This window comes from Octodon degus, unplaced genomic scaffold (genome assembly GCF_000260255.1).
Source record: "Octodon degus isolate 3935 unplaced genomic scaffold, OctDeg1.0 scaffold00092, whole genome shotgun sequence".
NCBI lineage: Eukaryota > Metazoa > Chordata > Mammalia > Rodentia > Octodontidae > Octodon > Octodon degus.
Window position 1 is genome coordinate 8,064,452 of NW_004524668.1, and position 16,455 is coordinate 8,080,906.

Genomic DNA, 16,455 nt, shown 5'->3' on the forward strand with positions numbered 1-16,455 from the left:
TTCCCTGTTGCTTTTAAATTTTTTTAAATTATTTATTTATGGGCTGGGGAGATGGCTCAGTGGAATAAGCACTTCCCTGGCAAGTGCAAGGGCCTGAGTTCAATCCCTAGTTCTGAAAAAAAAAATCCAAAAATATTTATTTATTTGGTATAGGGTCTCGCCATGCAGCTCACACTCGTAGTGATCCTCCTGTCTTAGCCTCTGCAGTGCTGGGATTACAGGTGTGCACCACCACATCTGGTTTTATTGGCTAACCTGGTGGACCCAGAGTTCCAGGACTGGCATGGTATATAGTACCCGGGATCAAACCTGGGTCCTTGCCAAGCAGGTGCTTAGACCGCTGAGCTATCTCCCCAGCCCTCCCCCACTGTTTCGTGTCTTTGTTTTTCTCTATTAATCAGCAATTTGCTGAATGTGCCCTTTATGAGTTGCATCTATCCCTTTGAGGAATGTGTCAAGGGAATGAAAAATTAAGTGACAAGAAAATTCATCCACACATTGACTGAGCCCCTGGTTCCCAGGTGGCCCTGTTACTCACAGAGCCCAGGCCTTCATTTCTGGACAGCACCCTGATGGCTTGCTCAGGGCCCTCCTGCTGGAGTCTGGGAAGTGCTCGGGAACGCTGTAATTTCTTCTATCAAGGTGTTTCAGATTAAGGGAATTAACACTGAGATAGAATTTCTCAGGATGCTGAGACTCCTTTAAAGACCTAAGAAAGGTTCAAAAAAGAACACTTAGATACAGCTTTCATGTCGGCCTGAAGCCAACAAATACAGCAACCCTCAGAGGGCCAGAGGGCAGGTGAGGCAGGGCTGCCCTCTGCCCACGGGCTCAGGGCCCATCTGTGCAGGTCCCCAGGTGCATGCCAGCCACACGCAGCCTGGCCATCAGAGGGGCTGGGGGTGTGGCTCATTCCTGCCCTCCTGCCAGGGACCAGCTTGACAAGATGCAGGACCCCAGGCCTGGTGCCCGGAAGTAGAGTGAAGCTCTGAGGGAATTGGAGCCCAACCTCCTCTCGCCCTGGCCTGCTGTGAACACATCTTTGAGCCCTTTGGCAGGACTGCTGGTCCAGGGTGGCAGGCAACCGGGGACACGCAAACCAACTTTGTTCATCTGGGGTCTGCAGTAGCCAGACTTTTTATGTGTCTAGCTGTGACTTTAACAAAAGTTTATCACCAAGGAAAAGCGGGCAAGAGATTGCGGGTGGCTGTACCTGGAAATGGAGCCAAATGCACCTGTCTTTTTGGCTTCCTCAGGCAAGTTGCTTCAAGTTGTGTCCTCCCTTCACGCTGCAGCCGCTCACTGTGTGCCAGGCACTGTGCCAGGCACCTGGTTGATGACCTCCCACCGCTCATAGAAACCCCCCAGGATAGGTACTATCTCTGTCTTCATCTTACCAATCAGGACAGTAAAGTTCAGAGAGGGCAAGTAGCTAGCCCAAGGTCACACAGTAGTAGTGCCCGGAAGCATGTTGTGCAGCTTTTGATCTGTGCCTCAGCCATTGACACCTATTCCCTGGGACACATAGACTACGTGTTCAGTAAACATCTAAGAAATAAACAAGAGTGTCCTGGAGCCTTGGCCCCTGGCTCTGGTCCCTTTCTGTCTCTCAGGAGCAACAACGGGTGGGTACAGGTTGGCAACCAAAGTACAGCCTGGCTTTGCCTTGCCACATAAGTTGCTTCACCACCCACAAACAGGGAAGTAAGAAAGGCAGGAAGAAACACTTCCCCCAAGGGCTCCTTCTGTCACCTGGCCTTCAATAAGCCTGCCTCACCCTTTTCTTCCTGTCTCAATTACCTTTCTCTCGTTGCTGGGACAAATACTCCACACCCAAAATGAAGGAGGGAACGGTTTATTTAGCTCACAGTTTGTGGAGGTTTCAGTCCATACGCGCATCTGGGCTCCAAGGCAGAGCAGCTCAGGGCAGAGGGGCAGCCGTTCATGGCTGCGGCAAACAGGAGAACAGCAAGAGCAGAAGGGAGGAGCGAGGGTCGGCCAAATAGCTCAGAGGGGACAAGGGGTTCGATCCCAGGGCCTGCCGTGCCAGCCCCAGGAGGCTTTGGCGGGAGGTCAGGGTGGAGGGGAAGTACGGCGTCGAAGCAGAGGGGCCGCAGGGGCTGCGCTCGGCTCCAGATCCCTCGGACGGGGATGTGTAGGGAGCGGCCTCAAGGTCGCAGGAACCAGGCCGATGCCACACCATACCCCCTATTCTGCATCTTGTCTTTCGTTTTTCAGTTTTATTTTTATTATGATTCCATTCATCGCGAGCAATTGGCGCATGTAGGTCGCACATCCGGGAATTGTTGTTATGTCCCTTTCCCTACCCCCTCCCCTCTATTTCTTTTGATATCCATTCCTATTTGCAAAAGATCTGTCTCCCTGTTTCCTAGATCACTCTTTAATTTTGCTCTTTATAAAATTAATTTCTTAATTAATTTTGTAATTAATTAATCTTTTTTTTTTTTTTTTTTGATGGAACCAGGGGTTGAACTCAGACCTTTGTGCTTGTCAGGCAAGCACTTATTCTATTGAGCCATCTCGCTGGCCTGTAATTAATTAATTAAATTAGTTAATTTAATTTCTCTTTAATTTTACACTTTAAGTTTCTCATGTAAGAGAAGCCATGCAGTGTATAAGCTTATCTGTCTGATTTATTCCACTTAACATTATGGTCTCGTGGTGCATCCGCTTTCCTGAAAATGACTCACAGTTATCCTTCTTTATGGCAGAGTAGTACTCCACTGTGTGGAAACACCACATTTTCTTTATCCATTCGTCTGTTGATGCATAGAGGCTACTTCTAAGCTTCTAGGTGACTTCCAGGATTTAGCTGTTATTAATTGCTCCGCTATAAACATGGTTGTGCGTATATCATGTAACATGATATCTTTTACTCATAGGAAGGTACCCAGAAGGGGAATAGCTGGGTTGAGGGGAATTTATATTTCTAGTTTTTTGAGGAGTCTCCCTACTGATTTCCGTAACGATTACACCAGTTTATATTTCCACCAGTGATGTCAGAGGGTTCCTTTCTCCTGGAAACCTCACCAGCATTTGTCTTATTTTGTCAATAGAAAATACAATGGGGTATTTCCTATTTATCAGTGGGGACTGGTCTTGAACTCGCTAGGGAGCCCAGGATGTCCTAGAACTCATGCGTTCCTCATATATCAGCCTTCCAAGCGCCGGATTATAGGCACGCACCACCATTCCTGGCTGTATTCATCCTTTTAAGATGATGCTCCAGTGGTTCCAGATGTTGAGTGTACTAAGCCATGCACACACACGTAACCCTTCATCTAAATGTACTCTAGTTTTTTTGCAGTAGCTAAAAAATAATTGCTGTTTCCTTTGGTTTTGGTTTTGGTTTTGGGTAGTGGTGGTTGAACCCAGGGGCGCTCTACCACTGAGCTCCATCTTCAGCCCTTTTTATTTTTTGTTGTTTTGTTTTGAGACAGGATCTTGTCAAGTTACCCAGGCTGGCCTCGAACTTATAACCCCTCTGCCTCAGCCTCCCTCAGTTCTGGGATACAGATGTGCATCACCATGTCTGGCTAAGACTTGGCATTTTAGGGGCTGGGGAGATGGCTCAGTAGAATAAGTGCTTCCCTGGCAAGCACAAGGGCCTGAGTTCAATCCCCGGTTCAGAAAAAAAAAAAAAAAAAAAAAAGGGGATTTTGACCAAGACATGAAATAGATCCCCCCTTCTCTCAGTGTACAGATGCCTGGGCCCGGGGATTTGGCCAGGGTAGCCCTGTGGGAGGGACCCCACATTTATAGTTTTAATGCTGGTTTGGGGATAATCTCTTGCACCATGTTTAAAATCACTGGCCCGCCAGGACAGTTTGGTTGGAGCTGTCTGGTTGCGGGGATGCCGCCGTAACCCAAGTGCCTGCTGGATAAAGGAGACTTTGGGCCTCTGAACGTGCTGATTGTAGGTCAAGGGTTCCGGGGAGAGGCAGATACTTTGGAGGACACTGTAGGTCACTAAGTCGGTCACTGGTGCTCTCCCTGGCCACGTGGCAGAGGCACCAGACTGCATGGCACAGCACCCTGGTCTCCAGGCAGAACCTCAGGGACTGGAAGCGGGGTGGCTCCGGTGACGCTAACTAACAGGCAGATGGGCTGAGGACCACTGGGGTGGCATCTGGTTAGAGTTCAGGTGGAGAGGTCACCCAGTTGTGTGACCTGGCCAGTTCTTTCATTTCTTTGTGCTTCGGTTTCCCCACTGGCAGGGTGAGGGTCACAACAAGAACTGTCCAACAGCAGGCTGTAGCGAGCCCACACCCAGCACACCTCCTATGCACAGAAGCCCTGCACTGCAGAGCAGCGGGGTGACCCTGATGTTTAGGAAATGACAGCTCCCACGGCCTCTGTCCAGTCATCCTCCCCTAGGGCCCCAGCCCCCACTCTCTCTCCCTCCTAGCAGGGGCTGCTGGAAGCCTCAGGGTTGAACAACTTCCGGCCAAGGCCCTGCAGTATCTCAGTCTGCGGGTACGCAAAAACACTCCCTCCCCTACCTGTGAGGACAAGTTTCTCTAGCAGGAGCCCACAAAGTGCCCCTTGCTTACAAAATCCTGGACCCTGGCTCTGTCCTCCAGCCTTGCTTTGTCTATCTATATTGTCACAGCTACCCATGACAGCTCTGCTTTGTTCTGTAGCCCAGTCAAAGCATCCACACCATGTCACCAAGGCAGGTTGATGAGCCCTGCATTCTCAGGTGGCCGGGCAGGCAAACATGCCCACAACGTGAAACACCCCAGATGCTGCTGCCTTCTTCTAAGCCCAAAGAAGGGCCAAATGAGGCCCATGCCATGTGTGTTTCTGTTGATTTATTAGCCAGTGATTGAAACCCACTTGGATCCACACACAGAATACACGCAGAGCTGACACACGTCTTGAGGAAACCAAGTTCTTGCCCACCCTCTGCACTTAGAGTGGGCTCATTCCCAAGGCTGTCCCCTCTAGAGCTGTCCCAGGGCTCCGCAGTATGGCAGGATGTCAACAGAAGGCTGAGGGCCGTGTCCCTCCGGCTCTCCCTTCCTGCACAGGGTGGCCAGCAGGGTCAGCACTGTGTGATGTAAGAGACACCTTTTGTCCTTGGACCCAGGCCTCCAAGTCTCCAACATCACCAGATACTCTCACCGCCAAGAAATTCCAGGAGCGTTTTGGCCAAAGCCAGCATTCTGAACATCAAAGGTGGGAGGTTTATAAGGTTAAGACACAACTACCATTCCATCTGCACCCATCTAGGGGCATCTACCATGTGAAGGCTCAGGCAGGGAGGGACGGAACTACGTGGAGTGGGATTGACGGCTCCACTTTGACTGAAATGGACTGGCAGCTCCGTCCTGTCCTGTGTGGAGTGGTGCGATTCTAGCATTGTCCTCATGCGGGGCAGGAGGCAACCAGGCCAAAGCAGATTCCTCTGTGACCTTGCACAGGACAAGAGGGCTAACACGATGGATGTTTCTAGACTCCAAAGTGACCGTGGTGTCAAACAGAAGGTTTGGGGGGCTGAGAAAGGGGATGGGGGGGAGTCTGAATGGGTTGTATTGATCCATATGGGAGGACACAAGAAACAAGGTCATTTATGGGAGGCCAAGAGGATTCATGGAGGGGAACCAAATGGCTTGCAGGTGGCGCATAGACCCTTTAGGGAAGAGGCTCCTCAGGGGACAGTCACCCTCAGCATTCTGTCTGGAACCTGGGGGGGGGGGTGTCTCTGGAAGCTCACTGTTCAGAAACCAGCCTCTGATGCCCCACATCAGAGGGAAGAAGTGGGCAGGAGCTGGCTCAGGGCACCATGTTCCACCACTTGAAGTCAAAGGGCTTCCGGCGCACGTTGGTGCCACAGTGCACCTCCCCGTGCAGCATGTGGTACGGGGTGAAGTCATCGATGAAGGTGCAGTGGAGGCCCAGCGGCTCCAGAAGCGAGCGCACCTTCTCCTCCAGGCAGCAGCGGCCGTTGATGATGGGCCCAAAGGGCTTGGGGATGCCCAGGTACTTCCCCAGCACCAGCATGTTCACCTGCAGGGAAGTGAGGGGCTCAGCTCTTCCCCGTCAGTGTCCTCACACACATACCTGCATGTCCTCTGCCCTGAGCCTGCCTTTCAGGCAGCCTTGAAGATAGCTCCTTGTTCCTGTGCAGCGGAAGCGAATGGGGCTAGTAGAAGCCCTTAGCCAGGTGCCTGCACACGCTCTGCAGGTGGCTTTCTCAATACCTGCTTCCCTACTGTGGAGCTCGCTGTGTTTGTGCTATGGAACCCCAACCCTTAATATAGATGATTGGACCAGCGCAGGTGTCTGACCAAAGATGGACCCATCAGACTCCACTCCAGGGCTTCGGGGCTGACATCAGGAAAGGCCCAGTCTCTGCCTGTGCATGAACTACACGGTGCACGGCCACCCTCACCTCTGTCTCCAGGGGAGGGCAGCAAAGGAGGCAAGGCGGAGGAAAGGAAGAAGAGTAGAAAGGAGACAGAATTGTGTAGACACAGAAACAGGCTCCTGTTCGGCCCCGTGGATGCTCTGCTACACCTGTCCTGGCCCTCAGGATTCAAGTCCTCGTGTCAAGTCCTCCTCCAGACGAAGCCAGCTTGGGTGGCTTCTGTTTGTTGTCTACACAAGAACCTGAACCATTGCCCAAGCTTCCGGGAGCAAGGCGCGGTTACAGGGCCACAGGAAGGAAGCACACAGGAAGGAAGTGGGTGAGGGAGGAGGCTGAGCCAGGGAGAGCGCAAGGCAGAAAGAAAAGGGGGGATGAAGCAACAGCAGTGTGGACAGAGATGCTGTGAGTGCCTCTGTAGAGTGGGGGAGGGGAGGAAAAGGGGGGGAGGAGGGGAGGTTGACCCAAAGACAGTGCAATGGGGTGCTTGTTCAGACAGGCAGCAGTACCCCTGCGACCCCAGGAACAAAGCCCTAAGGCCCCATCAAAGGCCATTCCCACCCCCACCCCCCTCTGCACTCCCAGTCAAGGGGTACTCTGTCCCACAGCCAAAGTGTCACATGCTTTATTGCATGGAATAGGTGTCAAGGACATGTCCTCAGGCAGGTGAGGTGAGGACAGCGTCCCCCTGAGCAGGTAAGAGTGAAGCTTCCAGAGGGCAGCCCCCCCCTCCCCCCCGCACCGTGCCTCCCACAGCACACCTGGTTTATGTGGGGTGAAGAGTAGCTGTGAGCCAGGGGGACAAAAGTCAAGCCCAATGGGCCCCTTGAGGTCCAAGGTGCCACATGCTTTGTACACCTGTCCTCACACGATCATTCATTCACTCCTTGAATGTCACGTGGGTCCCTCCCCCAAAGGCTCCTGAGTCAGAGGCTGGCCAGCTGCAGGGACTGTGGAGACCAGCCCTGGAAGTCATGATGTCAGCTTGGGTACGAGGGGACCCTGATCCTTCTCACCACTCTCTCCAGCTATCTAACCATGACCGCAACCAACGTCTCCCCTTACCCCCAGCACTGGAGGCTTGGAGCCTCATCTAAGGAAGCCCAGTTCCCAGGGGGGCCTCACCAAGTCAGGGAAGAAGGCCATCGCCTTTTTCTGCTCAGACTTGAAGAGCTGGGGGACGTCGATGATGTCGTGATCTGCCAGGCCCAGCTCCCGCTTTAGCACCTCACGGTTCCAGTCAATGCAGCTCTTGGGGAGGGAAAGGCCAAGTTGGGGAGACCTAGCCAGTGTGTGTTGAGGACACCAAGGTGTCACATATGGTTGAGGGACAGGGTGCCTGAGTAGCCACACATTGGCCGCAGAACTTTACCTTTACCCCCTTTGGTCAAAATGTCTGTGTTCTGTATCCTACCACATACATCCTGTCTTTCTAGTTGGACTAAAACTAAGAATGTTCTAGAATGTTCCATCTTCAACCTTTTCTTCTACATCTCCACTCCTTAACAGATCTCATTCAGTCTTGTGGTTTAAAATACCATCTTGGGCCGGCCAGATAGCTCAGTGTACTAAAGCGCCTGTTTAGGTAGAGTGCAGTGGCCAGGGGTTCAATCCTGGCCTACCATGCCATCCCTGCTCCCAGGGTGTGCTGAGACAGTGATTGAGACTGGGCATGGTGGTGCACACCTGTAATCCCAGCACTTGGGAGGCGGAAAACAGGAAGATCACTATGAGCCCGATCTGTGTAGTGAGACCCTGTAAACCCTGTACTAAATACATTTTAAAAAATAAATAAATAAAATAAAACACCATCTCTACACTGGCGACACCCACCTCTCTACCTCACCACTCCTCTACAAACCCCTGTCTTTTTCCTGAGCTCTGGCTGACTTGTGCCATCACCCACTTTGCCTCTCTGTTGGACGCCTAATAGCACACGATGGGGTCAGAGATGAACTCCCCATTTCTAGCCTCAAATGTGCTTCCCCAACAAAGTTCTTCAGCTCTGTGGGTGTCGCCATACCTGGCCAGTTGCCCTAAGCCCCACCGTCACTCCCTGTATCTCCCTCTCTCTCGCTCCATCTCCAGTTCCACAGCATGTCCTGTGGGCACTGCCTCCGTGACCCATCCCCGACCAGCCCCCTTTCCACCACCTCTGCTGTGCCCAGCTGTTCGGAAGGCTGCCCTTCCAGCTTGGCCTCCTTCCACCCCCTTTGCCAGTGCCCTCTGACTGGTCTCTTGCTATTTCGCCTCTTGCCCACAGGGTGGCCTTCGTAATGTCCCTCATAGACATCCAACTCCAGGACTCTGAATCCCCTCCCTACATGTGAGGTCACATCTCTGGCAGCTGGTGACAGCCATTGCCACCTGTTCCTTGCTGTCCCACCCCAGCCCACTTTGCACTCGGCCCACAGCCTTTGTACCTGCACAAACTTATTAAAACTGATGAGGTTTCTGTTGGAAAGGACCTGGTCGATGGAGATGGTTCTGGCCCGCTTGTCACCTGGGAAGGACAGAGAGACACAGAGGTGCAAGAAGGGACCCAAGTTGGGCAGAAGTAGACGGCAGAGGCCAAGCTCACAGCCACTGTCTGGATGGGGTGGGCAGTGGCTGCAGAGCTGGGCATGGCCACAGAGCAGGGCTGGAGTAGGGTCATGGGAAGGTCATACTACAGTGGCTTAGAGTTCAAGTAGGGGCTCATGCCCTTACCTGGAAATTAATTAAATGTCACCCTGAGGCGCTGAGTGATCATCATTTTCCTTCAGGTGCTGTCTGTTCCTCGGCCCCAGGGCCAGCCTTTATGGGTTCCCCAAGCACTGGAACAGCCAGTCCCGGGAGTCCCACACCAGCACGCCCTGGCCTGCCCTGTGGGAGGTGACCATGTGGCCGAGCGGCCCCCACAGGCCCAGGCTTCTGCCTGCCTGGCGGTGCCCATGGAGATGGGGCTCTGCGTTCAGCCTCTCACCTAACCTCACCCCAGCGGTGTGCATCATCACCCTCACTTTACAGATGAGGAAACTGAGGTTCAGAGAGGTCAGGTGACTTGTCCGAGGGAATGCAGCACGGATGGGAGGGGTGCCAGGAGCCAAGCGCTCACAAAGGGACGCCAGTTTGACTAAGGGAAAGGAGAGGGTGTGTGGCCTGACATAGTGACTGTCCCAGCCGGGCAGGATGGCCGTGAAATAGGTTCTGCTCAGCCTCTGTGAGGCCTTGCTCAAGTGAGCCTGGCTGTCCCAGGAAAGCACAGGGGTCGTCCCTTCTCTAGCCACCGACTGGCTTCCTTAAATCTGGGTTTGAGGTGTTTAAGCTTTAGCTTGGGTACAAAGGAATCTGGAGGTGGTCCCTGTAGGAGCAGGAAGTGCAATCTGCTGTGTCATTGCTGGGTGACATTAACAAACAGAGAGCGGGAGCCCTGGACCATAGACTTTGAAGCTTCTAAATTTCTCTCTCAGGTAGGTTTGATTCTCACGGGGGAGGGGTGACAGGACTATCAAAACCGAGGGTCCCTCTGGCGAAAGACTCCCAGAATCCCAGCTCAAAGGAAGGGCCCTGAGACTCACCTCTCCTGGAGAGAGAGGGGCCAGACCAGCCCTGCCCACTGCAGCCCAGCCAGCCCTGCCCTTCCCAGTTGCTCTAGCGCAAAGCAAAACCACCCACCCCTCTCCTTGCTCAAAAAGCAGGGGAAAATGATCATTAAAATACTATGGGCTTGGGGCTGGTGAGATGGCTCAGTGGTCTAAAGCACCTACTTAGAACAAACTAAGCTAAGCAAAGCACAGGGACCACGGTTCAATCCCCCAGCACCACATGCCAGCCAGCCCCGCCCCCTGGTGGGCTGAGCTGGCCACACACACACACACACACACAATAAATAAATAAATAATTAATTAATTAAAAAAATATTATGGGCTTCCTCGATACAATCGAATTATCAAAACTAAATCAAGAAGATAGGCCGGGGAGATGGCTCAGTAGGATAAGCGCTTGACTGGCAAATGGAAGGATCTGAGTTCAATCCCCGGTCCCACAAAAAATCAATCAATCAATCAATCAATCAATCAAGAAGATAGGAAAAGGGTCTGGAGAGATGGCTCAGTGGTCTAAAGCACCTACTTGGAACAAGCTTGGCAAAGCACAGGGACTGCAGTTCAATCCCCCAGCACCACATGCCAGCTAGCCCCACCCCCTGGTGGGCGGAGCTGGCCACACACACACATACACACACACAATAAATAAATGTAAAAATAAATAAATAAACAAAAAAAGTTAAAAAAAAAAGAAGATAGGAAAAATTCTAAATGACCCAATAATGGCCAATGAAATTGAAAGTGTAATTAAAAATTGACCAACAAAATACTACAGGATGGGAAACAACTCAAAGGTAGGGGCTTTCCTGGCACCAGTGAGGAACGGGAGTCTACCCACAGCACTGATTTTTTAAAAAATCACTAAAATATAAAGCTGTTCCTTTGTTTCCTCCCTCTACCTGTCATGGTGTTAATCTGCTGGCTGAGGTGGTGCCCTCGGCGGAGGGGCAGGGTGGGGCAGGGTGGGCCCTGTGGAGCAGGCTGCCTGGCCCTAACTGGTACATGGGTGCAGCCCAGCGCTGCCCCCCAGAGCAGACCCATGTGCTGTGCCAGCTTGGGGGGTGTCATGTTGAGCCATCACCTCCCGTCCCCACAATCCCGCCACCCCAAGCCACCACTAACAAGTGATCTTTGTACTGGCACAGCCTCCTTGCTAGGGCTGTGCTGGTGAGGGGTCACTCCGGACCAACTGTCCACCTACTAGGCAGGGACAGCTGGTGCCAGGCCTCTCCTAAGACACCCAGTGGCTTGTGTGCCCAGCCTGCCCCCTGCCCGGCTGCCACTGGGGGTAGAGGGTGGCAGGATCATTGTTACAATTTTGAGACAATGACTGTAGCACATGAAATCCCAAACTCCAGGCCTTCTGGACAGAGGGCCTGGTATGATGGGACTGTCACAGCTGGCTCTGTCCCCACTTTCTCCATGCCCACCCAAGTTTAGGGTCCCACCCTGCTCCTGCCCCACTCAGCCCAACCAAAGGCAGTGGTGACTGGTAAGATGGGGTGTGGGATTCTGGGGCTATCTCTTGCCAAAGCCATGAGGCATCTTTATTTTGGGGAGAGAATGGCAAGCTGCCTCAGGGCCGCAGCACTGTTACCCACCAACAACTCCCTGGAAGAGGAGGGCCCTGCCATGGCCCCACTTTTGCTTCTCCTGGAAGAGCCGGAAGCAGGCGGCAGGACTGGCCAGGAGCATCCGGAAGCCCTGTGTGCAGAGATCAGAGCAGCTGAGTCCTGGGGCCTGCCTAGCTGGCCAAGCTCAGCCCCATCCTAGACACTGGGATAGGTATGTCCCTAGGCCCTCACCTTCCCATCCTGGGCAGGGACAAAGCTCAGGAACTCATCCACATGGCCCACGGCCAGCCAGTCCACGAAGAGCTCCACGGGTGGCTGCACCTTCTGGGCATGGAGGAAGTTCCGTACCACCTGTGTGACCCTGCGGCCCTTTGACCTGGCCCAAAGGGAGGAAAAGGCATTTAGCTAAGAAAAACTCCATGCAGACATGGAGTGACAAGAGGTCACGGTCCCTGTGATATCTGGCTACATAAAAATGCACAGCTTTTGTAAGCAGGAAAGACTAGAAATGTCTGTTCTAAATTCCACTTAGGAGGGCTGAGGAGATAGCTCAGCAGGATAAGCGTCTGCCTGGCAAGTGCCAGGACTGGGATTTGCTCCCTGGTACCACATGCCACACTGGCCCTAGAACCTTGGATGTGCCATGCTGGCCACTGAAACTGGGCATGGTGGTACACGACTGTAATCCCAGCACTGGGGAGGCTGAGACAGGAGGATCACTACCAGTCTGAGCTGCATAGTGAGATCCTGTACCAAATAAATAAGTAAATAAAAAGATTAAAAAATAATAAATTCCACTCAGGAGAGCTCTGGATGAGGCAGACTAGGGACAGGTGGGTCACAGGAAGGCAATGGCCCAGGAGGTCCTCGGTATGGGGATTGAACTCAGAACCTTGCACTTGCCAGGCAAGCACTTATTCTGCTAAGCTATCTCCCCGGCTGTTTTTGCCTTCTGAGAAAGAATCTAGTAGCTTGGATGGCCCTAGTGTCCTCTTGCTGGGGATCATATGCTTGGGCAGGTTCCCTCTGAGCCTTAGTCCACTATTTAAGCCCAAGTCTGTTCTTACTGCTTTTTTTTTTAAAAATTATTTATTTATTTATTTATGTGTGTGGCCAGCTCAGCCCACCAGGGGGCGGGGCTGGCTAGCATGTGGGGCTGGGGGATTGAACCGTGGTCCATGTGCTTTGCTAAGCTTGTTTTTTTTGCGGAACCAGGGATTGAACTCAGGCCCTTACGCTTGACAGGGAAGGGCTTATTCCACTGAGCCATATCTCTAGCCCAGGAAGTCCTGTTTTTTTTAAATTTGTGTGTGTGTGTGTGTGTGTGTGTGTGTGTGTGTGTGGTCAGCTCAGCCCACCAGGGGGCGGGGCTGGCTAGCATGTGGTGCTGGGGGATTGAACCGTGGTCCATGTGCTTTGCTAAGCTTGTTTGTTCTAAGTAGGTGCTTTAGACCACTGAGCCATCTCACCAGCCCTGTTCTTACTGCTTTGCCAAACTGTGGCTGAATGTGTTGGCATATCCCGCAGCACCGCGGAGATAGTGTTTTCTCATTTCCCACGGCACTCCCGTGGCCCGTGTCAGGTAATACAGAACCAATCTCTCTTGCTCTCTCTCTTTCTCCTTCTCTCTCATCTGTTTCTCTTCTCTTTCCCTCTTCTTTCCTCTCCCCCCATCTTCTCACTTTTATATCTCCATTTCTGCTGTCAATGGGGCCGGGGAGATGGTTCAGTGGAATAAGCGCTTCCTTGGCAAGTGCAAGGGCCTGAGTTCAATCCCTGGTTCCGCAAAAAAAAAAAAAAAAAAAAAAGCCATTTCTGCTGTCAAGTAAAGATCCAATATTAGTCATTTATGTCATAGTATGAACAAGCTTTGACTTAAATGCTTTTTTTTTTTTTTTAGGGCTGTTGGGCAAAGAAATGTCCTCCTGTTATTATTAACTGACAGGCTCTGTCATCAGCATCTTCTGTTTATTTCAGAATCAGAAGACCTGAGTTGAGTCACCAGTGTGCTTTGTCTGTGTGACTCTCGGCCCACTTATACAGTGACAGGGCTGGACAGGAGAATCTCATAGGCCCTGCTTCCTCTTGCTTTCTCAGGCTTCTGGGCATAGACGTCTCACATGCAAGCCATCACCCACCACACCCAGCACTACAGCGATGTGGCTTTGTTCTGCTTTTCCTCTGGGGATGGATGCCCCGCTCACCACTACCCTGCCTCCTCCCGGAAGCCCTCCCTGTGCCCTCTTACCCAGGCAGGTTGCCCCCGATGAGGATCCGCCCCAGGGGGTACTCCTTCCCATTGGCCACCACTGGGGGGCTGACCTCTAGGTTCCCGAAGGAGTCCAGGCCGCTCACGGACTTGTCCCGTGGTTCCCGAGTCACGTAGCCAAAATCTATACCCTGGAGAGGTGGCAGCTGAGTTAGGGGGAGTGGGCATCAGGAAGAGCTTAAGCCAACTTATTGGGCTCTGAGCTCCTAAGAGGTGGGATGGGAGTAGCCACCTGTTCTCCAGATGGAGAAACTGAGTCTCAGATGGACCTGACCCAGGCACCGACTGTCGCCAAAGTTTGGAGACTCTCAGGCCCTGTGACTTGCTGTCCTGACAGCCCGGGTCATTTCCTAGTTCCAGAGACAGAAGGAGGACTCAGTAGTGCTGTAGCCCCTTCAGACACTCTGAAATAGCTGCTCTGGGGACTAGAGGCTGGGGACAGCCCACTCAGCCTCAGGCTCTCCAGGGCATCTCTCAGAGGGATGCGAGAGACACTATAATAAAGCACGGTTATTCTGTTCCCAATCCCTACGTCACCCTGCCTTCCCCCATTTAGGGCTGCCAGAGGTGATTAAATAAAACTACAGGATACTCCTTGAAATTAATATGCCCTGTTTTGTATAAGTCTAACCCATGCAATGTTTGGGACATACTTTTAGCAAAAAGTTATTCATTGCTTTTTGAAATTCAAATTTAACTGAGCATCACCTGCATTGTACCTGGCAGCCTACCTCCCACCCCTAAAAACAGGCTCCCAGTTCTGTTCCCTGGGCTCCTCCCCTCCAGCATGGCCTTGGGGTGATGGCTCCAGGGTCCCCGGGCTGGGCCCCAGTAGCAATCACTTACCAGGATCCTTTTGTAAGGGAATTCCTGCAGCTCCCCGTTCCTTGGGGAGTCGAAGACCACAGGGAAGGTCTTGTGTGGCGCCTCAACGTAACCCAGCTCCATCTCGTCCTATCAAGAAGGGAGAAATTCCTGCTGTAGACAGCCATAGCTCCCTGCCTGCATGGTGCCAGCCCCCCCTGAGGAAGGCTGCACCCCTGATTCTCCATCTTGGGCCTGTTTGCCCTTGGAGGTGGGGAGCACAGAGGTCAGAATGCCTGCTGCCTGGAGGCTCAGAGAGGGGATGCATTTGACTGTGGCCGCAGAGCAGGACAGTGAATGAGAACACTGATGTGATCTTGGGGTGTCCTTGTGCTGGACCAGATAGGGTGGATGCAGAGAGGGCCTCGAGGTGGACCCTGGGCCATCGCCAGCCCTTTTGATCTCCATGCTGTGTCACGAAGAGTTGGCAGCTGGTCAGAGCTGAGGGGACCCAGATCACCCTCCTTAGACCTGTGAAGCCCAGCTCAGACCTGCCTGCACCACGAGCTAAGTCTCCAAAGGAAACCATGCTAGTGTGCGCCCAGCCAGCCCTAAACCTTTGTCACCACCAGCTCCGCTAAACCTCATGGCTGACTGTGCCAAGATGTGGTTGCTGTCCAGGTGACAGAAAAAGAAAGGGGGTTCAGAGAGGGCCAGTTGTCTGTCCAAAGCACACAGATAGTCAGGGTGGCTGAGCAGGAGGATCACGGGCTCAAGCCCAGCCTGGGCAACTTAGTGACTTCGCAAAACACTGTTCCAAAATAAAAAATAAAAGGCCTGGGTCTGTCGCTCAGTGAAAGCCTGGATTCAGTCCACAGTACTGCTGACAATGTATAAAAGTATGTCCAAATACTGCCAATTTCACTTGGGGAAAAAACTGCCTCCTTGGGGCCGGGGAGATGGCTCAGTGGAATAAGCACTTCCCTAGCAAGCGCAAGGGCCTGAGTTCAATCCCTGACTCTAGGGGGAAAAAATTGCCTCCTACTCAGCCATTGAGGGCAGGGTGCTTGTGCCCAGCACCTCAGCCAACCCTTCAGGCCCACCTCAGTTCCTGGCTCAGATCTGGCAGGCAGTGGGTGTTGACCCCAGCGACGGTGTGTACCTAGGTCTCCAGAGACTTCAGGAGTGTAGCTCTAGGTCTTGAACCAGAAAGAGGAGCAAGAATCCTGGCAAGGCGGGTAAGACTCCCTGCAGCCCAGTGGCTTGGTGGCTGTGGTTACCTGGATCCAGCGGTCATTGCGGTTCTCCGTCTGCGGACAGATGGTCAACTTGCAGCCTGCCCGACTCGCCAGCTCCGCCACGGCTTCCACGAAACGCGTGTTGTTCCTCACACTGGGGACAAGCCAAGGAGAGTGGCTCAGAGCTGGGGCCTGGGGACTGAAGGGGCCAGCAGGACAAGGACCTCTACCCGCCCACCCCAGACTCACCGGCACACGTATACCTCCTGGGGCTGCAGGGTGCTGGGCGTCATGATCCAAGGAGCCACCCGGAACACCACAGTGTCAGTGAAGATCGGGGTCTCAGAGAAGTCCTGTAGGGGGAACAGGACTCTTCTACCACCATGGTCCTTAAGAAAGCCCCTGGTGGGGCTGGCAAGAGAGCTCAGTGGACTAAAGCACTTGGTTAGGCAAGCTTAGGCAACCGCAGGGAACGCGCATCAATCCCCGGCACCGCCTGTCGTGCTAGCCCCGTCCCCGGGGTGGGCTGAGCCAGCCAGAGTCCAGCGAAGCGGCACATCCCCTGCAATCCCAGCGCTGGGGAGGCTGAAAG

General features: G+C 53.0%; 1 protein-coding gene across 1 annotated transcript in view; it reads right to left on the reverse strand.

The window, feature by feature from the left end:
- Window positions 1-4,826: 4,826 nt before the first annotated feature.
- Window positions 4,827-16,455, reverse strand: part of Padi3 (peptidyl arginine deiminase 3) — a 29,015-nt gene continuing 17,386 nt past the window's right edge. The window contains exons 7-15 of the mRNA XM_004637763.2: window positions 16,113-16,216; window positions 15,906-16,017; window positions 14,668-14,775; window positions 13,801-13,952; window positions 11,784-11,928; window positions 11,580-11,682; window positions 8,815-8,894; window positions 7,517-7,642; window positions 4,827-6,033 (exon numbers count right to left, since the gene is read on the reverse strand). Coding sequence (XP_004637820.1) covers window positions 5,800-6,033; window positions 7,517-7,642; window positions 8,815-8,894; window positions 11,580-11,682; window positions 11,784-11,928; window positions 13,801-13,952; window positions 14,668-14,775; window positions 15,906-16,017; window positions 16,113-16,216 — 1,164 coding nt within the window. The 3' untranslated portion in view covers window positions 4,827-5,799. The remainder of the gene's footprint in view (window positions 6,034-7,516; window positions 7,643-8,814; window positions 8,895-11,579; window positions 11,683-11,783; window positions 11,929-13,800; window positions 13,953-14,667; window positions 14,776-15,905; window positions 16,018-16,112; window positions 16,217-16,455) is intronic.